This window comes from Astyanax mexicanus, chromosome 20 (assembly GCF_023375975.1).
Source record: "Astyanax mexicanus isolate ESR-SI-001 chromosome 20, AstMex3_surface, whole genome shotgun sequence".
Classification (NCBI taxonomy): domain Eukaryota; kingdom Metazoa; phylum Chordata; class Actinopteri; order Characiformes; family Acestrorhamphidae; genus Astyanax; species Astyanax mexicanus.
Window position 1 is genome coordinate 2,697,942 of NC_064427.1, and position 27,059 is coordinate 2,725,000.

At 41.0% G+C, this 27,059-nt stretch overlaps 1 protein-coding gene across 2 annotated transcripts in view; it reads right to left on the reverse strand.

Annotated features, from left to right (window-relative positions):
- cntnap3 (contactin associated protein family member 3) overlaps nt 1–27,059 on the reverse strand; it is a 158,316-nt gene that overhangs the window by 21,877 nt on the left and 109,380 nt on the right. For both annotated transcript variants that reach the window (XM_049468997.1, XM_049468996.1), the window contains exons 12-19: nt 20,926–21,045; nt 19,336–19,533; nt 15,834–15,990; nt 14,212–14,339; nt 12,280–12,450; nt 6,348–6,566; nt 2,559–2,798; nt 1,214–1,438 (exon numbers count right to left, since the gene is read on the reverse strand). In XM_049468997.1, the coding sequence (XP_049324954.1) occupies nt 1,214–1,438; nt 2,559–2,798; nt 6,348–6,566; nt 12,280–12,450; nt 14,212–14,339; nt 15,834–15,990; nt 19,336–19,533; nt 20,926–21,045 (1,458 nt within the window). The remainder of the gene's footprint in view (nt 1–1,213; nt 1,439–2,558; nt 2,799–6,347; nt 6,567–12,279; nt 12,451–14,211; nt 14,340–15,833; nt 15,991–19,335; nt 19,534–20,925; nt 21,046–27,059) is intronic.

Consider the following 27,059-nt stretch of genomic DNA (forward strand, 5'->3'; position numbering starts at 1 on the left):
TCTTTGGTCGACCCTGGGGAGGACTAATCTCCCCAGTTGGAAAATGAAATCCGCAACTCCATAAAAGTTTTCAGCAGAGGGAAGCATGAAGTGCTGTAAGATTTTTCTTATAACTTTAACGCAGATGCGGATTTCATTTTCCAGCAGGACAGCAGGCACACTGCCCACACTGCGAAAAGTACCAATTGGTCTTATGTAATATTTTATTTATTTTATTTTTTTTTATTGGCTGTAAGCCATAATCATCAACAATAAAATAAATAAAAGCTTAAAAAAAGAACAGAAATTGAACTGAATTACTGAAATAAAGTTTAATTAACTTTTTAATGATACTCAGATTTTTTGAGATGCACTAGTGCACTTATATAGAAAAACTACATTTTCAACTCCATCTCCAAAACAGCAACTTTACAGAAGAGAAATAAAACCCTCTTTGGAGAAATTCTATTGGTCCGTTCATCAAAAAATTCAAAAACATTTTGGACACAGCTTAAGGAACAGTTTGTGTGCTCAAATTAGGTAGTAAACTAAAAATGGACATTAAGGACAGATGTTATATATTCTATAGATATAGGCTATATAATACTGTACAGTGTAATAAACTGTTTAATATTTAATAATACAATTTCCTAAGCAGGATAAACAGGATATATAGGGTGTCCCAATACTTTTGGCCATACAGTGTATATAAATTAAGTGTACTGAGTGAGAGATATAGAAATAGATTATAGACACCAGCTTTTCACGGATCATCTAACGCTCCGGATGCTTAATGATCTCACGCAGATGATCAAGCTAACTAACCCAAAAGGTCATTGCCTTAATGATGACTGGAAAGCTGTTCCTCCATCACTAAACATCAGTAGCATACGATTAGCGCTATACGATTAGCGCTATACGATTAGCGCTATACGATTAGCGCTATACGATTAGCGCTATACGATTAGCGCTATACGATTAGCGCTATATGATGCACGCTATCAGCCGGAAGCGCCTCGCCTCGGGGGGTGGGGTGTACAGGGTTCGGCTGGTTCTCCCCCTCTCTTTCACGGGTCTCGAGAAAGCACAAAGTAATTTACCGGGCGAGAATGGAGTAGCGGCGACGGCTGACGAGTCGCGCGCCTTAAGAGACCCGGAGCCTTCGCGCTAATCCAAATGAATGTGCTAAGCTGCACTGAGTGAAATGAGGGGGGAGATTAGCGAGGTTTCAGACCGTTCCTGTTCAGCAGGACGGCGAGGTACTCTCTGTAGTAGGAGCTGACGTAGAGCAGCAGTGCGGGAGCCTGGCCGGTCCTGAAGCTCAGCGAGACGTTCTCCCCCTTCAGCGTCAGGTCGGAGTAGATGGAGGACGACTGGGAGCTGGAGTTCCTGTTCAGTTCGTACGGCTCCTTGAAGGTGTAGGCCACGGAGGTGCCGGGTCTGAAGTAGGCGGAGACCTCTGGAGGAAAAAGGAGTGAGAAAAAGAAAGTACATTTATTACTCTGTAGGTAGAATTATAGATAATGATAGTAGGGTTTAATAAAATACTTGTTGAAGAAGCATCAACTCAAACATTTTACTCTTTAAGTAAAACCAAGTGTTTAAAAAAAAGTACTGCTTTTAAAACTACTTAGGATCCTATAGAGCACTATACCCCCCCCCCCCCCCCCCCCTCCTCAAATCACATTTTTTGGTCGATTTTTAGTTTACTACATAATTTGAACAGACAAACTGTCCCCTACACTGTGCCAACATTTCTTGATGAATGGGCCAATAGAAACTCTTCAAAATTACCTGAAATAAACTCTTTTTACATTGACCTCCATTGAAAGTTTACAAGGTTTTTCCTCTCTCCTGTAAACTTGTGTTTTGGAGATAAGTGTTTTTCATTGGACAGCGACGATATGAAAATGAATGTATTGTAATTATGTATATATATATAATTAGTATATATATACTAATTTTAAATCAACATTTATATATATATATATATGTATGCGTTTCTTTATTATTTTCATGAGTATTTACATTACAGTAGATTCTCACTGAAGGCATCAAAACTATGAATGAATACATGGAGGTCTTTTTATGTAAAAAAGAGCTGTACTCCACAGTTACCGGTCCTGAACCCAATGCTAAACACCTCTGGGAAGTCCTTCCTTTAAGACTGTTGGAAAACCATTTCAGGTGGGCACCTCTTAAAGAAGCTCATTGAGAGAATGATGCCAAGAGTGTGCAAAACAGTAATCAGAGCAAAGGGGGGCTATTTTGAAGAAACTAGTATTATTTCACCTTTTTTTGTTAAGTATATAAAACTCCACGTGTTCATTCATAGTTTTGATGCTTCAGTGAGAATCTACAATATAAATAGTCATTCAACTAAAGAAAACGCATTAAAAAAGAGAAGCTGTGACTAATCTTTTAGCCTGTACTGTATGTATAATGAGGAGGGATGCTAAAAACTGTGACCTGCTGTTGCCCACCAGGGGTGTGGATTTGACACCGCTGTGTTAAAGTGTTAAAAACAATAAAAAAGGAACACCTGAGAAGAACAGCTGCTCTCTCGCTTCTTCTCTTACCTTTGTGGCAGAAGGTGCCGGAGTACGGCGAGGCGCCGCAGTCGCAGGCGAAGCCGTTATACTTCTCCACGCAGCGGCCCTGGTTCTGGCACAGCCCCCCGTAGCTGCTGCAGTGTCCCGGGCAGCCGGGCCGGACCTCGGGGGTGATCTTGGCCCGTTCCTCAAGATCCAGAGTCTTCCCGTTCAGCTTCAGAGAGCGGATGCACCCCAGGAAGCCCTTCTGCCTCGAGGCGGTTCCTCCTGAAAGAGACGGCAGAAAAAAGACATGAGCCTTTTTCCCTTTTTATCCTCCCCCGCCAGCCGTCGACATGACGGGCGCCGCCGCGGCGCGACTCCGTCACCGCCCTCTGTTCTCTCAGAGCTCACGACTGTCAAGCTCAAGACTCTTTCTTTTTCCCTCGTTTTTTTCCCGTTTATTTTTTTTTAAAGGAAAGCAGAAGCCATTTTCAAATGACAAGATGATGAAAACAAAGTTGTGGGCGGAAAAACGATGCAGAAGGCGAAGCCGGCTTTTGTGGAGCCGCCCGTCTTCTGTCTCTCTCTCTCCTCGCCGTGCCAGCAGCTCCTCACAAAGTTCAGGCCTGGCAGGCGAGGATTGTTCTCCGGATCCGAGCGAGCCGTTCGAAGCGAATGATCAGCAAGCTCTTTTCTTTTGTAGCGCCGTGACAAAGCTCCTGTCATTCTCAGAGCCTCCCATTCAGCACCTTGCTGTCCTTTGTGTGGTAATTGCTGCGAGGAAAACATCGGCGTCTGGATGCTGCGGCGGCGACTCGGTGGATGGTGGTCTATTGAAGGTGCGCCGCGCCCGGTGGGAAAACGAGAACTCCCGAGAACTCGAGTAATTCTGGACTGTCTTTGGAGTGTTGTGTTTTCCCGTGCTAACGTCATGCTTACGTCATGAAGCAATAAATATAGCAAGAAAAATATAAAAGCCAGACTCAGATCAGATCTGGGCCACCTTTCCTGATTTGTGTAAGGCCTAGTCTAACTTAGTCTAAGACTGTTGTCTGAATTAATTGGTTTGGGTTGATTTGGCTTGGATTAGTTTGGTTTAATTCTGTTTGGTTTGGCCTAACTTGCCTTGGATTATTTTGGATTGTTTGGTTTGGTTTGATTGGTTTAGTTTGGTTTGCTTTGCCTTGGCTTGGATTGGTTTGATTTGGTTTGGCCTTGTTTGGTTTGATCTGGATTAGTTTGTTTTTGTTTGATTTGGTTTGCCTTGGATTAGTTTGGTTTGCCTTGGATTAGTTTGGTTTGCCTTGGATTAGTTTGGTTTGACTTGGTTTGAGTCGACTTGCCTTGGATTAGTCTGGTTTGGTTTAGATTAGATTAGTTTGGTTTGGTTTGGCTTGGATTAGTTTGGACTGCTTTGGTTTGCCTTGGATTAGTTTTGTTTGGCTTGGTTTGAGTTGATTGGCCTTGGATTAGTTTGGTTTGGTTAGGTTTGGATTAGATTACATTAGTTTGGCTTGGCTTGAGTTAACTTGCCTTTGATTAGATTAGTTTGGTTTTGCCTGCATTGGATTAGTTTAGTTTGGTTCATTAGTTTGATTTGGATCAGTTTCATTTGGATTAGATTAGTTTGGTTTGGTTAGGGGCTGGTTTAGCGTGGCTTGTCTTTGATTAGTTTGGTTTAGTTTGATTTGGCTTGGATTAGCTTGATTTGGATTAGTTTGGATTAGATTAGATTAGTTTGGTTTGGTTTGACTTGGATTAGTTTGGTTTGCATTAGCTTGGTTTGGATTAGTGTGGTAGAATCTAATTTAAGTGGACCACCCTTTTGAGGGACTTCCTTCTCCGGCTCAATCAATCTGTATTCATTATGTTTGTCTTCAGCAGATGGACGGGCTCTTTCTCGTCTGCTGTCTCAGTAAACCTGATAGTGAGCTGGTGGTGAGCGGTACACACGTCTTCAATATTTGCTATTGGATTAGGTGTGGTTATCTGCTCTTGCTTTCCTGGGCTTTGATTTTTCTTATGGCCTGTCCTGCAGAGAGTCTGATCTCACGGGGAATTTCAGCATTTACTACAGATTTCTGCATCATTTAAGAATTTGAGAAAACAAAAACCCCGACTCTGAACCTTCAGCTGCTGTTCTTCTACTGAAGGTGTAGGAAAATATTTATGACTCCGTCACTCGTTCTGTCAAAGAAACGCCACCGACTGCAGGAACTCACGGCAGTGTGTGTCAGTGTTCCTCAGTGACAAGGACAAATTAAAGCGTAACAAAACGTATGGAAAATTTCACGCTAATGCAATTCAGAAACAAGCAGCGTCGGCTGGAATGAATCAATCTGACAATATGAATCAAACAGTACAGCATTAATATTCAGTAAAATCACACTCGCTGTGTTCATTCCAGACTCAAACCAACTGTCAATTTAACTCTTACAGCTTTACTGTGGACCGGATCTTTCGTTGGGTTCGTTTTCTCCTGTATTAAAATTCTCTTTTAACTTTTTTTTTTTTTTTGCCTATTTTTCATGGCACAAACACAATGCACATTTTTTGTACCCGCAATCTCCAGACTCCGGACTACGATACCCAAAATGCATCTTACACTGACATCACTTCCTCATGCGTTCACTGTGCAAACACTGCACACGACACTACCAGAACGTTAATCACCAGAATATTGATTGCACCTGTTTATCACCTCCCTATAAATACAGAGTATTGCAGGTTCTCCTCTTTACAAAGCGTTTTCTTATTGCCTGTATTTTTTTGCCATTCCCATTAAGACCTTGTTTGTGTATACTTTTGACTCAAAATTATCTGCATGACCTTTGAACTGATACTCATTTATGGTATGTTTATTCTCCCTGGCTGCTGGTTACCATTATTGACCCTGCTTGTATTGACTTTCCCTTGTATCCCTACTTTATTTAATAAAGTCTGTGATTCTCATCTGTGCATGTTCGAGTCCTGATTTTTGTAAAAGCGAAAGTTTTTGTCTGTTGCTTTCCATCCAATCAAATATGTCAATTTTGATCACTGAAAAAGGAGCTTTTTAAAAAACACTTTCCAAGATGTAAATCTCTGAAAGCTCTGTTTTCAGTGTTTTCATGCATGTTTCTGGCTGAATCCTAAATACCTCCTTACTCACTATATAGTAAACTAGTATAAAGTCATAAAACCACAGCATCTACATGCAGATATTAGTAGCTTTCAGATTTCCACATATCAATAAATATAAATACTACTTTATTACTAATATATAATGTTCTGTTCACTGTTAGAATTTGTAATTTCCTGACTTGGTTAATGCACTAGTGAACTACATAGGTAGCAATGTGTAATTTGTAATTGAACCACTATGATTCCTTCTCTTCCTTCTTTGTGGCATGTTGATGTCTATTTTTATGGAGTACCATCATAGCCTACAGGACTAGCATGCTCATGCAAGCATTTTCTTCTGTGTGTGGATGAAAATATGAACTCCCTCGTGTTATAAATAAAGATATTTTCATCCACACACACAGAAGAATGAGATAATCTGCAGGAATAGCCTGATACCATTGAAATCACAGAGAGGACAGCTACATGCATTTAATTAGCTTTTAATTTGATCTTGCTACAGTGCTAAGATAGGCTTGGCTTGGCATTACTAAGCTGAGCTATGATAAACTAAAACGAGCTAAACTAAGCTAGGATTAGATAAACAAAAATTAGGCTAAGATAAGATAAGATAATGTCAAATTTTCCCCATGTTTTCCAGGCTGTGGTCTGATCTTTTCTACAGCACACGAGTCTTTTTAACATCGTAAGTTTGAGAACAGCTCCTCTTACCTACGAACAGCTGGCTGTTGAGCTGCAGGTGGATGTGTCCGTCAGCGGGGGCTTTCTGCACCGCCCCGGGGTAGTTATCCACATGGAGCGAAGCCTCTTTAACGTTACGCTCGGCCTTCACCCGGTGCCAGCGCTCGTCGTTCAGAGGCTCGGGCGTCTCCACCCGCACCTCGAAGGGTCCGTTCCCCACGTCAAACGAGAAGATCACTTCCGTCGGAGCTGCAATACAAACACACCTCTGTTTTACATCACTAGTGACTCATCTCCGTAGCTAGCTAGCAATCTAACTTTCCAGTTCCACCCTAAACTGTCCAAGAGATGGCAGATCCTGCAGTTATTAAGGTGGAATGGAAATGTTAGTTAATAAAAGTTCATTTAAGCTCCCCATTACAGAGAAATTACCACATGACCCTTTTCTGGAATCATACGATAAATCTCTAGGTTGCAGCTAGGTTGCTGAACTTTAGTGCTCCACTGCTATAACACTATGGGCCCTATTTTAGGGATCTATAGCTCCACAGGTCTTTTGTGCTTTTGCACAACTTGATTTAGGGGCGTGTCCTGTGTCTTTGGTATTGTAAGGGAACAAAAAATACTACCTGCGTGGCTCGAAATGTGTAAAAGGTATGTAATAATTCTCTTAGTTAATGATGGGTGTGTTTAATTTTGCGCGTAACATGAAATAAACCAATCAGTGCGTCTGTTGCCTTTACTCTCTTTAAGAACCAGGTGAGCTCTGACTTTGGCACGTTCATATCTTAACATTACAGCACTTTTGTGCGTCTCAGAAGACACAGATACTGACTATTCTGTTTATTGTTGAGTTAAAAGTCGGGTTTTGAGCTCTGCAGTGGAATAGGGGTGACTGACTGTTGACTGTTGTCAGGGTTTTAATAAGTCAGTGGCGCACCTGTATTTCGCACAGCCAAAACAGAAATAGAAACTTGCTAAAAATTGACCTGAACATACCTCACTTCCAGACCACCACGCCAAACCATCAGTGTAGATTTATTCCTAAATCCTGGTGTAATTTTACTGGGATTACTTTCTTAATACTTCATAGAAAGGAAAGCCATATGATATAATGAATTAAAACATGTATATTTTCACTCTGCAGAGCTTTCCGGTGAATAAGTCTGTGGGAGGGAGGGTTTATTTTGAAATGTTTAGTAGGGGCGGGCTGGTTAAATCATTATGATTCAGTAATACGGCACGATTATCAAAGAAACGAGGAATTCAGTGATTTTATTAAATTATTTGATTTCCACTTGAAGCAGTGAGGCAGGGGAGGGTCTGCTTTAGCGTGGGCCGTGTGAACAGCGCGCCGGGCTTTAATCTCGGCGTGTGTTTTTTAATCTGCGGCGAGATGACGACACCCTGACGCTGGAGGTTTACAGTAGCAGATGAAAGAAGCTTTACGCTCGTCTTTCTTCCTCTCCAGCAGACCGAGCCTCATCTCAGACTGAAGTAAACCCAGCCGAGCACCAGCAGCTCCTGCTCCTCTGGCTTTATTCCAGAAATAATAATCTACTCCAGGTCCAGAGATACGCATCTGCATGTCAATGCGCTCCAACTCCTATCAGAAACTTCTACAGGCACATAACGGTGCTCATTAGAAATGCACATAATGATCGTGATTTTTTTACTTTTACATAGATTTTTTTCCTCCTACACCTAATTTTTTGATCGTTGAAAAGTTTTTTGTGTGCTCTATATAAAAATAAGTTAAGACCCTGTGCTCTCTTGCCCACATATCTATCTATCTATCTGTCTGTCTGTCTGTCTGTCTGTCTGTCTGTCTGTCTATCTTACAGGTGGGGTCAAGCTTCCGATAAAGTGAGTTTTAGCAAAACTGTTACGTTGAGGTGGCAGTAACTTAAAAGTAACTAAATTAAACAAACTTTTTTCTCAGTCACATGAAATCACGGGGTTCAGTAGCTCCTCCATTTCCATAGGCTGCTGTGTTTACTACGTGCATCTCCGTGGAAACTCGCAAACGCCCAAAGTGTAAATTAAACGTGAGGAGACGAAACTCGGGACTAAAAATACCGGAGGAGTTCAGAGAAAAACAGTAGATAATTCAGCCTGTAATTTTTTATCTCAGAGGACATCTGAGAGAAAAACATGTACATGATCGTTCTGGACAGGAATAAAATCACAGAGGATAAAATCCCCCATAAAAGAGAAAATTACCCCAGAACCCCCTGAGATACTAATCCCATCCAGATAGGGCTTAAGTTACGTTAAGAATCAAGTAATCCATAAAGTAACTTAGTAGTTACTTTTTTTAAAAGTGGTAATCAGTAATCAGTAATCAGATTACTTTTTCAAAGTATCAATGTCATCACTGGTCCTGACTCTTTCCTAATAGAGAATATATAGCAAAACATGCAACAACAATATGATCTGTACTGTAGTGTTGCACTAAGATCTTAAGATACGTTTAAAAAATATTTGCAGAAAAAATGAGAGACCACCAAAACATGATGAGTTTCTTTATTTTACCAAATTGGAAACCTCTGGAATATAATCAAGAGGAAGATGGATGATCACAAACCATCAAACCACCAAGCTGAACTGCTTGAATTTTTGCACCAGGAGTAAAGCAGCATAAAGTTATCCAAAAGCAGTGTGTAAGACTGGTGGAGGAGAACATGATGCCAAGATGCATGAAAAAAAAGTGTGATTAAAAACCACCAGGGTTATTCCACCAAATATTGATTATTTCTGAACTCTTCTTTTCTCATTTTCTGTAAATAAATGCTCTAAATGAGAATATTTTTATTTGGAATTTGGGAGAAATGTTGTCTGTAGTTTAAAACAATTTTCATTTTACTCAAACATAAACCTATAAATAGCAAAATCGGAGAAACTGATTCAGAAACTGAAGTGCTTTCTTGATTTTTTCCAGAGCTGTATATTAAAATGTAATAAATAACAGTCCATGTATCATCACACATGTAACAGCCACACCTGATACAACTCTACCTGTACCTTATACACCGCTCGCACCAGCACCACACACTCTACACTCTACTACGTCAGTGTCAGTGCTGTGCTGGGAATGATCCATCACCCAAACAGTATTAATAATACACAATAATCTGCTGCACAGAGCTACTGTGGTGAAAAACCCGCCAACGAACGGGTTAGAGGATAGATAGAGCTGATGAATGTAACTGTACAGCGTCAGGGTGGTCCGGTAAGGGGGGAGACAGCTAGTGAGTGTGTATTTAAAGCTCTAAGAGTCCACAGTAGACGCACATGTTCAATAATTCATATTCCTCCCTCAAACACATCTCTGAAACATCCGTCTCGCTGGTTCTGCGGCCCATCTGCAGCACGCGCTCTCGTTTTAATGCGCTTTAACGAAGAGAAGGGCCACCTTCTGTCATCCTGCAGCTCTCCGACGGCACCGACAGCTCGGCAGAAATGCTGATGGTGTGTTACGACCTGTTTATTATTCACAGCGCGCAGTCAGCCCAACCGGCACTACTTTATTACTTTTGGAAGACCAACATATAAAACACAACATATATTCAACATATGTAATTTTGTTTTAGTTTTAGTTTTTTTGCAGGGGGTGGTTGCAAATATGAAAAAATATATATATTATGTGTTGATTAAACTAATTCAAAAGCAAGCAGAAGAAGTTTCATACTGAAAAAAAAAATACTTTAAACAATTTTACCCAGATCTTCAAACTTTAAAACGGGTCAATTTGACCCAGAACAAAACAGGAGGGTTACACGTAAAAGGACGCAGAACATTGCTAACATTTCCCAAATTCCAAATAGAAATATTCTCATTTAGAGCTTTTATTTGCAGAAAATGAGAAACGGCTGAAATAACAAAAAAAAAAAAAAAGATGCAGAGCTTTCAGACCTCAAATAATGCAAAGAAAACAAAAAGCTAATATTCATAAAGAGTTTTAAGAGTTCAGAAATCAATATCTGGTGGAATACCTCCACCAGTCTTGCACACTGCTTTTGGAAAATTCAAGCAGTTCAGTTTGGTTTGATGATCAGCTTGTGATCATCCATCTTCCTCTTGATTATATTCCAGAGGTTTTTAATTTGCTGAAATCAAAGAAGCTCTTCATTTTTAAGTGCTCTCTTGTGAATATAAATATATAATTAATATATTTTTGAACATACGCTTGTGTAGAGTGCGCTCTAGTAAACAGACTGTATAAGACTGTGTATCTGAGACTGTATTTCACTGTATGAAAGCAGGATTTAGAGCTTCAGAGAGAGCTTTATGTTGCATCAGAAGATGCTGAGAAACTGAGAAAGAGGCTCAGCGCACTTGCTGTGAAGTTGCCTTGCGAAAAAGTAGGGCACTAGAAAAAAAGCATGTGTGTGTGTGTATATGTGTGTGTATATATGTGTGTGTTTGTTTGTGCGCCTGATGTTTGCCTGCTCTCCTCCATATGTTTGTTCTGTTTATTTGCAGCCCTATTTACAAAATGCATGTGTCTCTCGAACCGAAAGGAAAAATAACCTCCAGAAGCCGCCACCTGAATATGTACAGCCCGCCCGCCTGCCACCACCGCTGCCACCCGCCACCGCTGCCGCCGCCCCTCTCGAGGGAAATTGGGACATCGCCGCAGCGAATCCCTTCTGCTGGCGCTGGAGGTTCTGTTCTGTTTTGATTCGAGACCCACTCGAGTGTAAATAATCATCTACGCTCCTTCTGTTGTTCTATCTTAAGTCTCTTGATGCCATCCCCCCCCCCCCCCCCCCCCCCCCCCCCCCATGCTTCGCGCGACCCTTCCCGCAGAAACCCGCCGCCGCTGGGATTTCTGCAGCGTTGGGCTGCGTGGAGGAGAACTATTAAATTCTTCGCACATAACGGGTTCACCACGTGATGGATGAGCGCGGAGCAGGAGGGGACGGAAAGCGGGCCCGGACGCTTGTTCTGCTATAATGGCGAATCCTTTCGCTGAGCAGCTCAATTAACCTCTCTTTATGTTCTGACTGAGGCAGCAGTCTGGGGAGAGGGGCCGTGTAAGACGCTAACCCCGAAAAAAAGGGCCGCTTTCAAAAGGTGAAATCCGACAGCGCTGAACGCACACCACACGCCCTCGCGCTACACGATAAAAAATCATCGTTAACGCTCCACTGTTCTCTAAATGTTACGCCAGAGAGAGACCCTGCGACAGAGAACGGCTTTTGAATTCAACACATACAGAGGTGGCACTCAAAGCTACCAAGCAAATGTGTAAGACTCCCTACCCCATAGCATACAACTTAATTCCTTGTTAAATATACAGGGGTTGGAGCAGCCTGGTGTTCAATCTTCATTAATTGCACATTATTGCACCAGTAAGAGCATGAGTAAGAGTGTGAAGGTTCAATTAGCAGGGTAAGAGCACAGTTCTGCTCTAAATATTGCAATGCACACTATAACATTATGGGTGACATACCAGAGTTCAAAAGAGGACAAATTAAATTGTTGGTGCACGTCTTGCTGGAGCATCTGTGACCAAGACAGCAAGTCTTTGTGATGCATCAAGAGCCACGGTATCCAGGGTAATGTCAGCATACCACCAAGAAGGAGCAACCACATCCAACAGGATTAACTGTGGACGCTGTAAGAGGAAGCTGTCTGAAAGGGATGTTCGGGTGCTAACCCGGATTGTATCCAAAAAAAACATAAAACCACGGCTGATCAAATCACGCAGAATTCAATGTGCACCTCAACTCTCCTGTTTCCACCAGAACTGTCCGTCACCACAATCAATTATTGTGCTCTAAAACCAGGTGTTTCAGTTTCATTGTCCAACTCCTGTATATTTGTATGGAATTAGTAGATTTACATACATCAATTCATCAACAGTTTAGTTTAGAATCTGCTGTATAAAAGCAGTAGAGCTCTTAAGGACATGCAGAATGGCTCCGACCATTAAACACTTTAAAGGTTCACTCACAGCTCAGCTCGATCCGAATGAAGTCTTTAATCCCCAGGTTCTCCAGGAAGACGCCGGAGGAGGAGCGGGTCTTAAACAGGAAGGAGATGTCGGCGCTGAGCTCGCCGTGGAAGGTGGGGAAGTGCAGGTAGGACGTCTCTTTATTGAAGTACGCCGCGTTCCAGAAGTCATCTGAGGAGAGAAGATGTTCAGATGGACCATTTAATATACCCTCTATAAAAATGATCATTAATTTCTGTGACAGGAAATGATGTCATTGATGAAATTACATCATCCACCCAATCAGCTGCTACTCAGCTGTATTATCCCCTATCACTATTGATGCCACAACATCAGGAGGATAAAGACTAGCACACGCCTCCTCCGATACATATGAAGTCAGGCTCCACCTCTTTTTGAACTGCTGCTGCTGATGCTGTAGCATTGCCGAGTAGCATCACAGCGCTAACACTCGGAGGAAAGCGCAGTGACTTGGTTCTGATACATCAGCTCATAGACGCAGCCTTGTGCTGATCCACATCACCCTAGAAGTGATGAGGGGAAAGAGAGAGCACCATCTACTGCGCCCAACCAGAGAGAGAGAGCAAGGCCAAGTGTGCTCTCTCAGGGCTCCGGTAGCTGATGGCAAGCTGCATGATCGGGATTCGAACCAGAAATGTTCAGATCATAGTGGCAGTGCTTTAGACCACGGGACCACTGAAATGTAATGATATTATTTAGATAAAAAAGGTTCTACTAGGAAGAATAACAGATCATAATCAAGGAACATCTCATAGTTTAGGTTCTACAATAATTTACTACAGTCTAAACATCTATACAGATTATAATCATACAGAAGTAATGAGCTGTGTGAATGAATTGAGAGGTCAGTGAGGTGTCCCTCTTGTTTACAGCTAGTAGAAAAGGCTGCGGTTCAATTATTAACTGGTGGGAACAGAAAGAGCGCATTATTCCAGTGTTACCATCACTACCCTCTCCCCTCTTCATTACTGAATCCAATACAGTCTGGATTTGATTGATTTTTAAAGCATTTCATGTCCGTGCAGTTTCTTCTGACGTCTCTGTGGTCTCGGCCTAATCTACACTCTAATAAACCAGCGTCTCTCACACGCCTGAAGTGAACGTAAGAGCTGCATGATGTATATATATATTGCTATATATATAATAATATATATATATATATATATATATATATATAATCTGTGAATAAAATGTGAATTTTCACAACAAGGGTGGGTGTTTCTAATAAAGTGACCAGCAAGTGAGTTGATATGTAATGAGGACTGGTGTTTCTAATAAACTGGCCAGTAACTGGAAGCAAAGGGAGTATAGGTGTTTCTAATAAAATGGCCAATGACTGTGTGGAAGTGAAATCAGTATAGGTGTTTCTAATAAAGTGGTACGGTGGGTATGGTGGGTGGGCTGGGTATGGTGGGTGGGATGGGTATGGTGGGTACTGGGTGGGTATGGTGGGTGGGGTGGGTAAGGTGGGTATGGTGAGTACTGGGTGGGTATGGTGGGTGGGGTGGGTACTGGGTGGGTATGGTGGGTGGGGTGGGTATAGTAGGTATGGTGGGTATGGTGGGTATGGTGGGTACTGGGTGGGTATGGTGGGTGGGGTGGGTATGGTGGGTGGGGTGGGTATGGTAGGTATGGTAGGTATGGTAGGTATGGTGGGTATGGTGGGTACGGTGGGTATGGTGGGTACTGGGTGGGTATGGTGGGTGGGGTGGGTATAGTAGGTATGATGGGTATGGTAGGTATGGTGGGTATGGTGATTATGGTGGGTACAGGGTGGGTATGGTGGGTGGGGTGGGTATAGTAGGTACGGTGGGTATGGTGGGTGGGATGGGTATGGTAGGTATGGTGGGTATGGTAGGTACGGCGGGTATGGTGAGTATGGTGGATATGGTGGGTACGATGAGTACTTACTGTCACCGTAGCACTGCAGGGGACCCACTCTGTACGCCGCCTCAGAGCCCGGCCGGCTGATGTCTCCCACAGCCAGCAGTCTGATGGGTAAATGTTCTTTAAGAGAGATGAAGCCTGAGTCATTCGCCCTGTCCAATAAAAACACACAACACGGTGCGGCCGTTAATGCGACTGACATTATCATAACAGAGCTGAGGAGCTCTGACGCTGAAACACAGCGTGTGTGTAAAGCTGAAGTGACGTTTAATAATAATAATAACTGGGTCAGAGCCCTGAAGTGATATCACCCTAACTACAGATTCTGATGAAGCAGAAAACTGTTTCTGATGCAGCGCAAACAACACAACAGCCACCACGACACACCAGTTAAAAATCGCTTCATAAACTTAATATACATAAAGTCAAACTTTATTCACATAAACTCAGGATTAGTCAAAACAGGTCTGCTTCGGTTCAGTGGATTCACACAGCAGAAAAACACTAAAACATTCTGGGTCACATGAGTATCTTTTCCACTGCAGGGCTGAGGCAGTTCAGAGCACGAAGGCTCAGACCAATCCGGTGGCTTTTCCTCAGGGACCCAGTTTACGCCTCAAAGACAGTTGGTGGGAGGGCTTAATAATGTAGGAGTCTACTTATTAGCTCCATTCGGGTCTTTACATTAGCCTGTGCTAATGCTGTAATAGCGATGTGGAGTGAGGCTCATAGCCAGCATGCTAACAATGCAGTTGCAATATTGGACGAGGCCAGTATAGCCTGTGTGCTAACACTGTGGTAGTGATGTTGGACAAGATCCGTAGCGATGTGAGATCAGATCGATAACTGTCATGCTAATACTGTGGTAGTCATGTTGGATGAGGCTGGTAGCCGGCGTGCTAATGCTGAAAAACGGATGTTGGACGACACCATTAGCTTGCATGCTAATGACGCTGTAGCGATATTTGACAAGGCTAGGTCATTATTTGGCAACACAGCAAATGGAAAAAGAAACCATAACTATTATAACGAAGCCATAGCTTCAGTGCAAAACTAAAAAATAAAACTTTAGACACCAAACATGTCTTGGCCAATGGCCTCTATTCTATTTTTTTCTCTATTTGTTTTACAATATTTCCATTCTTGATTCTGTTAAAACAGTTGCAACATTAGTAAACTAGGTGGCGCTATGTACAACTTTTACTTGAGAAAGGGAAAAGTAAATTAACTCTGGCAGCTAAGGATGCCAAGTACAGGTAACATTATTCTTTTAAAAAGATGGTCTTTGGTCTCATAATAATATATTGAGGCCACAAAATACTATATTTAGTACTGTATGCTATATTTATCTCATAGTCTAGGTAAGCAGATTTTTATATCCTGTTTTTTTCTTCACAGCACTCACATCACAATGTATCTGTCATCACCTGCTGAGGTTTTCCTTGGTCTACCTGTTCATCTCCTGTTATTTAGTACACCAGTGACGACTTTCTTCTTCAGGACATTCTAAACTGTTCTTCTGGCTATGGACAATAAAGTATTGTGCTCTAATGGTTCTGATTGATTTAACATTGTTTTTCAGCTTCATATTTGCTTGTTTTTGTACACTTAATGCATAACATTAAATATGTATACAGGTTGGGTACCAGTCGTCGAGATCTCCATCGCAGTTGCAGAAATGTTCTGGATCCACGCAGTCCTCCTGCAGACCACAGGCACACTGCTGACTGTCCGGCACTGCCCCGCCCCAGTAGGTGTGGGCTTCCCCCGACCTGCCCACCCACCACGTGAACGGAGCCCCATCTGCAACAGCAACAGCATCCATAATGCATCAAACACGCCACTTTAATAAGACCACTTTAATAAGACCACCATACGCATGCTGCAGACCCCCGGCTGCTCCTGCACTTAACCCCTTAGAGCACCAGAGCTCTACTGCTCTCTCTATCTGTTACATAAATCAGTTATAAATAAATTATTACGCAAGTACTCAGTTATGTAATAATTCACATTTAGATTTCATTCAGCTTTTCCTGTTAAGTTTGAGTGAAATGAATGTGACAAAATCAGTAAAAAAAACAAAACAATGTTTTTATTACGCAAAGTAGACACACTGTATTATCATTAAAGATAAATCATAAATAAATATTGTCTCTTATTAATCTGCACTTCTAAATGTCTCGGCTTTAGGAACTAAGTACCATATTTTTCGCACTATAAGGCACAACACCCTTAAAACCCTTGTGATTTTCCCAAATAAACCTATAGCCTGCTCCTACCCCAGCTAGCACTGCTGGAGCGGTTAGCTGCTAATGCTACTGCTAATGCTCCAGCCTTAGTGCTGGAGAAATTTGATAATCTAAGCTGAAGTGCTTTACTCATCTAAATAAGCAGTTTTCAGGAGAGAACTCTGTGTAGATTAACGTCCAGCACTTCTTTGACTTTAAAAGAAAGTATTTTTTATTACAGTTTTGTTTATTTAGCTTAGCTTATCTTTACTTAACTTAGTTAGCCACCCCCCACCACCCTCACCCAGCGGTGAGACCTGCTGAATTAGAAGTTCCTCATAGTGTCTCTTAAAATGCGCCCTATAATCTGGTGCGCCTTATGTATGAATACCAATAGGAAATGCTGAATTAACTAATACAAATCGGATCACTCAAACCAATTCAGGAGATGGTCTGAGACACATTTAAAACAGATACAGTGGTGTAAAAAAAAGTATTTGCCCCAGACAATGCTAAAGAACAATGCCCGGCCATCTGTTGGTAAACTCAGGCTCAGGCATATTTGGATTCTGCAGCAGGACAATGACCCAAAACAAACAAACAAATCCACCTCTGAATGATTTAAAAAGAGTTAAAGTCTGATTGAGATGCTGTGGATGATCTTAATAAAAAACATTAGCATTTGAAATGTGTTTTTTCATATTTATTCAGTTTGTTTTTGTCTAATATTAACGTTTGTTCGATAATCTGAAAAACAGTATGACGAAAAAGCAAAAACAAAAGAAATCTGTAGAGGGCAAATACTTTATCAAACCACGGTACAAATCTACTTACACAAACCACTTTAGAAGATGGTCTGAGACGCATTTAAAACACATACAGTGGTGTGAAAAAGAGGCTAGATTGGTTTGGACAGTGCTTTTTATATTATATTTTATATCTTTGTTTAAAGATATAAGTTTAAGTTTGTTCAAAATGACAAAAAAGCAAAATCAAAAGAAATCTGTTTGGGAGAAACACTTTATGACGACACTTTATGTACAAATCTGATCACTCAAACCAACTTCAGGAGTTTGTCTGAGACGCACTTGGATTAGTTGTACTTTTACATCTAGACTGTTTAGAGCTATTTTTATTTCCATACAGATTATAAGCAGCCCAGTTCTAAAAGTCTCCTCAGAGTCTTAAACACTAATATTTGGATCGATGCTTCCAGAGCCGTTTGTGGACGGATGGCTGACCATCAGAAGCTGGAAAACGCAAATACAAGCTATAAAACCCGGCTCATCTGGACAAACAGCCTCGGCTTAAAGTCCTAAAAGCCCAGCAGATGTGTGCTTTTTTCTTTTTGGATAAACACTGCGAGAGACTGGCATTGATTTGTCTGGCCCGTCAGTCTCAGTCATGTCCGTCTATCTGGACTCGTCTGTCTGGGTTCTAAACGACCCACGCCAGCTCCTGTTCTGTTTTACTCTTAATTTGGCATTTGGGAGCATTATTTATTTATTTATTTACTTATTTATGTGCGTCTGGCTTCATTTTTTATTCTTTGTTTATTTCCAGGATTTATCAGTGTCCTCAGTAATGAGACGAGTAACAGACAGCAGTTTAGATCTCGTTTTTTTCCCTGTTTCCTGTGTTTTCTCATTATACGATATGGATATCATGATACTGTGATTCTGTGATACACGATATATATATTTATATCCAACACAAATCTCTACAATAATTCATATTATCTGTATTAATAAAGAGGATAAAACAATCCTAAATAAGCTAAAACAGGAATATTAATTGTATTATAGTGCCACCATGTAAAGTAATGAAGCAGTAACTTTAGTAAGTCTAATTGGGGGGCGAGTCTGAGGGAGTTTAAAATGTCTAAATACTATACAATACAGCAATCCTTGATATAAATTTATAAGTATAGTGCATCTAAAAATATATATATATAGAATATAATGAATATGAAAAATTAGTTTATTTCAGTAATTCAGTTCAAAATTTGAAACTCATATATTATATAGATGTAATACACACAGAGTGATCTATTTTCATATTGATGATTATGAAGCTTACAGCCAATGAAAACCTAAAAATAAGTGTCTCAGAAAATTTGAATATTATTTTATATAAGACCAATTGGTACTTTCTTCAGTGTGGGCAGTGTGCCAAGTCCTGCTGGAAAATGAAATCTGTAAGATTTAGTGGGAAAACAAAACTGCACTGACTTTAGACTTTAGATAATTAAACACAGTGGATCAACACCAGCAGATGACAGACATGACTCTCCAAACCATCACTGATCGTCAGTACATTTTATTAAACATTTTTTTTGTAAATCAAGGGATCAGAGTCTGGAGGAAGAGTGGAGAGACACACAGTCCAAACTGCTCGAGGTCTAGTGTGAAGTTTCCACCAATCAGTGATGGTTTGGAGAATAAAGTTTGAATGATCTAACTGTAAAATACGGTATTGTAAAATAATATTTTTTACCATATTTTCACCCCACACTATTTTTAAAAAATCTTCAAAAGTATTAAGCTTGATATATAATGACCCAAAAAACAAATGGTGAAATGATTAATCCACCCTAAAGGTGACTTTTCCCCGGTTTAATGCAGCGTGACATGCTGTAGTAATAATAACAATAAAAATAAAAGAAGACGTCTGGAGTCGGGAGGGATGGAAAGGAGGGGAAAATAAGGCAGAAAGCGTCCAAATTATTAGTTTGTGGGGAAAAATAAAAAGTAGTAAAGTAGAAAAGTAGAAAGAGTAAGCTCCATGAGAGCCATATGAGTGTGTGTATGAAAGTGTGTGAAAGTGTGTGTATAGAAGATTTTTTATTTTTTATTTTTAATAAGCCTGACCTTTCATAGGGAGAAGAGGGGGATCGATACTCTCAATAAAAAGGGCTTACCTGGTGTGTTCAGGAGGCGTGACTTTTTGCAGTGGTAGGAGAGCTCCTGCTCGCAGTGCTCAGCCCGGCTAATTATAGCCCCGAGCTGCTTGGTGTCGGCGGAATAGTTAAAGTAGGCTAAATGCTGATTCGTCCCCGAGGACGCTCTTAATTTGGTGAGCTCCGTGTTATTGTGTTGGATCACCATCCACGCTTTATCTGTGGGGAGAGTTCGGAGAGGAGAGACAGAGGGGAATCATTAGACATAATTATGCAAATGATAACGAGGCGGGAACAAGGCAGGGGAGAGGGGAGATGAGACGTTTTGCGATAAAAAGCTCTATGGCCGGGACGCCCCGCGGGGGGACGGGGACGGCGCACAGCGTCCTTTATTTCTGACAGGACGCGGACGAGCGAATCGCGTCCTGAATTGAGTCCTGAAGCGTCGCACAGGAGAACAGGAGTGTAGTCAAGCAGGCTCTTTTTAATAAATGTATTTATAATTTTCTCACTTTAGCTATTAGCTTTTTGAGCTGCTGCTAATGCTGTAGCATTGCCGAGTAGCATCACAGCGCAGCGACTCGGTTCTGATACATCAGCTCACAGGCGCAGCCTTGTGCTGATCCACATCACCCTAGGAGTGATGAGTGGAAAGAAGAGCGCCATCTACTGTACTGTACCCACCCAGAGAGAGAGAGCAAGGCCAACCAATTGTGTTCTCTCAGGGCTCTAGCAGCTGATTGCAAGCTGCATGACCAGGATTCGAATCAGCAATCTCCCGATCATAGTGGCAAAGCTTTAGACCGCTGGACTACTCAGTATCCCATCTCCGCACCTTCCGTTTTGTTTTATATTTTAGCTTATTCAAAGAAGCACCTCTTGCTTAGATGATTCACCTGGAATTCAGGCTTTCAGTTAACAGCTGTGCTGAACTCATCAAGAGTTAATTACTTGAATTTCTTGTCTCTTAATAAAGTGTTTGAGAGCATCAGTTAAAGTAAAGTAGTGAAGAGGTAGAGTTACAGATATACAGTGAATAGTGAATATTTAAGTAATGTTCGAATCCAGGTTATGAGAAGCAACAACTACTCAACTAAATAAAGAAAAAACCCTCAAAAATGTTATGATGAAACTGGCTCTCATCAGGACTGCCCCAGGACAGGAAGAGCATGAGATCCTTCTGTTGTTGAGTTAACCGCAAGTTAACAGCACCCCAGATAAGAGTATTTTGGTTTGTTTAACACTTTTAAGTTATTGATTATATGATTGCTTATGTGTTTCTTCATAGTCTGGATGTTTCTTCTACATTCTGATTACGGATATGAACATTACCTGAAGTTTCTGCACCGTATCAACATGATTTTATGCATGCACTGGTTTATGTATTATGATTAGCTGATTACAAAGTTACATAAGATGTTTTTAATAAGGTTTTTAAAGGTTTTCAGTGAGTTTTGTTTGGAAAACGATCACATACAGCCTTGTCTCAGATCCTGTCTCTGTAAAAACTGCTGTTGATGCAGTTAAAGCTTTAGCTGATGTGAGCTAAAGTAATAATTAATTCTCAGTGAACGGAACGCCCTCCCTCCCGATGCGTCATACAACATTTACCTGACATGTTGCAGTAGATTAGCTGGGGTTTGATGGGGCCGCTTCCATCCACGTCGATGTAGTAGAGGCCCGAGGTGTTCCCTCTGTGCTTGTACGCTTCGCACGACGCCTCGTAGACGGCTGGAAAAGACGGAACAGCGGCTCTGAGCACATGATAAATGAACAGCGGCGAATCGGATGCAGGCGGCAGGGTAACAGTTGCCGCTCGGTATGAAAATGTATGCTGGAGCGGAGATAATGAAGTGTGACAGTCCTCATTAGGCAGTCTATCTGCACACGCTTTTTATAGAGCGACGGCTCGATGAGCATCACACTCGCAGCCGTATGGATCCCAATCGAAGGGTGAAGGCGAGGCGCCGGCTCCGCTAACGCGCCCTTCATTTTTCATGCGTGAGACGTGCGAAAACACGAGCGTGGCACCACCGGGGGTCTGTCCCGTACCGTACACTCCTCACACACCACTCCTCATTCACACCCACAACCAGATTAACCATTAACCAGAACCAGAGAGAGAGTGTGTAATGCTGCTCCACGCCGACTGAGTGCTGAGAGTCACTGATGCATCAGTCTGGAAACGTCTGTGTGATACTCAGACTGAGACTGCATTCACTGAATTACTGACCTAAACTAACATTTAATACATGATTAAAATGATTAAAAACATTCATCATTTATCAGCTACCCCCCCCTCCTTGTACCTCTTCTCTCTGACCACTTTATCAGAAACACTGACTTTCTTGTGGCCATAGCCAGCACTGACTGGCCACTTTATTAGAAACACCCACTTTGTACTTTCTCTATCTGGCCTTTATTAGAAACACTGATCGACCTTGCACTTCCTAACTGGCCACTTTATTAGAAACATCTACAGTCCTTGTGCTTCCACTTACTGGCCACTTTATTAGAAACACCCACCTACCTGGACACTTTATTAGAAACACCTACCACTTTTTACTTTCACTCACTGGACACTTTATAAGAAACACCTATCCCTCATTGGCCACTTTATTAGTAACGCCTACAGTTCTTGAACTTCCACTCACTGGCCACTTTATTAGAAACACCCACCACCCTTGTACTTTTACTTACTGGCCAATTTATTTAAAACACCTATCAAACATATATACAACTGGCCCATTTATTAAATACACCTATCTACCTGGCCACTTTATAAGAAACGCCCAGAGTCCTTGTACTTCCACTCACTGGCCACTTTGTTAGAAACACCCACCTACCTGGCCACTTTGTTAGAAACACCCACCTACCTGGCCACTTTATTAGAAACACCCACAGTCCTTGTACTTCCACTCACTGGCCACTTTATTAGAAACACCTGCCACATGCTGCCACTTACGGGCCACTTTAATAGAAACACCTATCTACCTGGACACTTTATTAGAAACACTTACCACCCATTGAGTAAATTAACTTGAAAGCCATTGGCCCTTTGTAGAAAACACCCCCCTCTGTTTGACCCCTAATGACACCTATTCCTCATCCTTCTTCACCAACCTCTTTAGAAAGTAGTAGAAACATCTACTGCTGCTTCTGTCTCTATTTAATCCTCTTTAAAGTGGTGTTCAGTAAAATCCAGCGCACACTGTTGTCTGTAGTGCAGAGCGTAACCCACGTCGCGCAACCCAAGCTGCGTAACCCACAGCGTGACCCATGCCGCGTGTCTTTAACAGCGCAGACGCTGAGAGTCGGATGAAGTGTGTTAATTATGACCATCTGCAGCGAGTTCTTGGCAGAGGTTTGGAGCGCGAGTGTAACGGCGAATGTTAATCATGATTAAGGTGAGCGAGAAACAGAAAACGAGTCGTCTGAAGAAAAGTAATTAAACATCACATGAAATCTGTTTCATTCCGTATGCGTAACTCAGAAGCGTCTCTGCAGACAGATCTGGATTATTATCGCTAATAAAGCTCCATGACAACCTGGTGCAGAGCCCAGAATCACAATTAAACTGGAGAGTGATATATTTAAAGGATAATGTGCCAAGACTGTGTATTCACACTGTTCTTCAACATATTTACAGAGTTTGGCAGAGTCACCGCTAAACCCAAACACCGAACGCCAATTAGCAGAACGTGTTATGTTTCATTACTCCAGACCAGCAGAGGGTGGCGGCGAGGTTTTGGCAGGGAGTGGACGATCTTCTCATGTTCAGGTCCAGGTTAGTGTTGTAAATATCGGCAGGTTGGAGGCTGGAGGAGCTTTAGCTTAGCTTAATTTCTGTATGATATGGAACGAGTATGCTAACGAAACAAAATATAGAAATATTACAGCATGCTGTTGGAAATAATGTGAGATTGTAATGATTAAAATCCAACTAGGAATGAAAGCGACAACGTCTAGGCTCTTTTAGCAGCTGTACATTAAAAGCCCTATCCGGACGGGATTCGTTTCTCTACTCTTGCATCCGAACTGGAATTGAAAAAACAGGAGGACCAGTGAGTTTTTAGGCTTTTTTCTCGGTCACATGACATTGCAGTGTTCAGTAGCTCCTCCCTTTCCACTCACTGTTGTGTTTTTACATGGATTTACATGGAAATGTGCACCTGAAGTGTACGGTGAGTGGACAAATAGCTAATTTATTAAACGCGAGGAGACTGAACTCAGAGATGTGAATCCGGATGGGACATAAAATAACTGTGCAAAAATGTAGCGCCCCCTAGTTTTAATATTCATTTTTAGTCTGTTTCTGTAGGTGCAATTCAACATTAGCCACCAGACAAGCTCTGTATAGAACAGCCAGGAAAAGCCTGACTTAAGGAGACATTTTTTAAGGAGTTTAAGGCTCCTCCCCTTTAATGACCTGGAAAAACATTTTGCTTAGATTTCTTGATCTAGGAGCAAATCAACACAATCTATTGCTAGAAGGGGCACTTGATTAAAACATTTTTTTTTAGATAACTGGTCACCTCATACTGCTTTTTTTTAACCATGTAGGCACCAGGGGGGGCCAAAAACCCCCCTATGAGTCCACCAGTGTTAATGAATTAAGTGTAGAGAGTAATTTGCACGTTCTGATGGAGTGTATTTTCTTTTCAGAGCAAATTAAAGCAATTATCCATCGTTTTCACCCTCGACAAAAGTTTCTGTCTTTCTCGATTGTTTGAAACACAGAATATCATTGGTTCAGAACCCGCTGGAATCATTTCAGGATCTGCATTTCGCCACTAATAAGGATCTGACTTGGTGCACGACTGCCACCTGTTTGCAGCATCTTTCAAGTCAAATCAAGTTAAACGACTGAGACAGAGTCAACATCTATAAATCAGACGACTGAGGTGCAATCAACAGTGTCTTTCTCAATCTCTCTCAAATATGTCCTATTTAACTGGCCCGGAATGAGGTAATGTGGGTCGGGACCTTATTACTGGGCCGCATTAATAATGGAGCGGGAGATGTGATTATTCAGGCGCTCGGGAACGGGACCAGGCTTTTGTCTCGGCTAATTAAAATCTGGGATAAAAATTGGGATGAAGTGTCGTGCGGACCAGATGTGACCTACTACACCATGTAAAAATACGCCTGAGCTTCAGTAGATATTTAAAACGGAGGAGATCCATCAGCGAGACAGAACTCACACCCTGATGATGAATACTTCACTGCACTTCCTGCATCATAAAGAACGGATTAATCTGGGTTAGAGAGCTCGTTCAGAACTGGCGTGACCGTCGCCCTGCTTATAAATGTGTTAATAAAGTGTTTTCTTTACCTTTGGATACAATATCATAATATTTAGACTTGATAATATATTTCATTGAGGTCACTGTATAAGAGTCCATACTAATAGAGGTGCAAAGACAAACTGACTTGTTGACAAAAAATCAAATAAAATTTGTTGGCTAGGAGTTTATCATGCATGTTTTTTTGCATTATCTAGAAACAGTTTGGTCCACATATAACCCACAGATTTATTACCAAAATTCAATGATCAGTGTTTAATTTTAAGGGTGTAATTACCAGAGTTTAATGGATAGAGTTCAATAGCCAGAGTACAAATGCCAGAGTTTAATCTCCAGTGTTTAATCTTCAGAGTTCAATCGCCAGAGTTTTGTCTGCAGAGTTCAATTGGCAGAGGTCAATTGGCAGTGTTTAATCGGCAGAGTTCGATTGGCAGAGGTCAATCGGTAGTGTTTAACTGGCAGTGTTTAATTGACAGAATTCAATCAACAGAGTTTAATCGGCAGAGTTCAATAGCCTAAGTTCAATAGTCAGAGTTTAATGTGTTAATCTCCAAAGTTTAATAGGCAGCATTTAATCGCCTGAATTTAATCGGCAAAGTTTTATCTCCAGAGGTCAATTGCCAGTGTTTAATCGGCAGAGTTTAATCGGCCAAGTTTAATCATCAGAGTTCAATCGGCAGAGGTCATTCGGCAGCGTTTAATTGCCAGAGTTCAAAGGCAAAGGTAATCGCCAGAATTTAATCGGCCGAGTTCAATTGGTAGAGGTCCATCACCAGAGTTCAAAAGCCAGAGTTTAATATATATCTTTTTTTTATCTAAAGTTCAATGTCCAGAGTTCAATGGCCAAAGTTCATTCTTTACGGGAAAAAGAAAAAGCCCTACGTCTTGATGAAGGCCAGTATAAATAGACTTTTTTATAAAGTTAGTTTGGAGCATTTCTATTGGTCTTTTCAGGATATGAATGGGACACAATATAAAGAAAGTGTCTAATTCATATTAAAAATCAGAATTTTTTTGTAATTATTGTATTATTACATAAGTAAGCTTATTTGATATTGAGACTTGAGAGCAGAATTGTAAAATAAAGAAATATGGAGATACAGGGTATTTCCATGACATCTATGGTATATATAACATGCATTGTGCCGCACATAATGGTAGGAATTAGCAGCAAATGAAAATTCAGAAAGTACACTCTGCTTTTGAGTAATTTATCCGCTGTAATAATGATTCTATAAGCTCTGATAGAAAGGGACAGTGTCTTCATTCCTCATTCTTCCCTCGAACATGTTTCCGGCTGATTGTGAGAGAAGTGATTATACTCTCACAGTGTTTGAAGGGGAGCTCTGGGCGTGATCTGTCTCTGGGGGTGATTCTGATTCTGACTAAGCAGATTCTCACACTGAGAGAGGATGTGTATAAACACTCGCTCATCAGAGCTCTGAATGAACTCCAGTATCTTAAAATAATTCATTTATACTTAATGGATAAAAGGAATATATTGATGAAGTTAAACACTCACAGATACACTCGTATGGTACAAAACACTGTATTGAAGAGGACAGAACAGTGTAGGATTGTATTGGATGGTACAGTGCACTATTGTATAAAAGAGTATATTACAGTACTTTATAGGAAAGTATAGTGCATTACTGTATCGTATACTATAGTACAGTATTGTTTTAGATAGTACAGGTCAATATTGTACAGGATAGTATAGTACAACACTGTATAGTGCAGTATAGTACAGTATTGTATGGGGTAGTATAGTACAGTATTGTATAGGGTAGTATAGTACAACACTGTATAGTGCAGTATAGTACAGTATTGTATGGGGTAGTATAGTACAGTATTGTATAGGGTAGTATAGTACAACACTGTATAGTGCAGTATAGTACAGTATTGTATGGGGTAGTATAGTACAGTATTGTATGGGGTAGTATAGTACAGTATTGTATATGGTAGTATAGTAAAGTATTGTATAGGGTAGTATAGTGCAGTACTGTATAGGGTAGTATAGTACAGTACTGTATAGTGTAGTATAGTACAGTATTGTATAGGGTAGTATAGTGCAGTATTGTATAGGGTAGTATAGTAAAGTATTGTATAGGGTAGTATAGTGCAGTACTGTATAGGGTAGTATAGTACAGTACTGTAAAGTGTAGTATAGTACAGTATTGTATAGGGTAGTATAGTACAGTATTGTATGGGTTGGTTTAGTACAGTACTGTATAGTGTAGTATAGTACAGTATTGTATAGGGTAGTATAGTGCAGTATTGTATAGGGTAGTATAGTAAAGTATTGTATAGGGTAGTATAGTGCAGTACTGTATAGGGTAGTATAGTAAAGTATTGTATAGGGTAGTATAGTGCAGTACTGTATAGGGTAGTATAGTACAGTACTGTAAAGTGTAGTATAGTACAGTATTGTATAGTGTA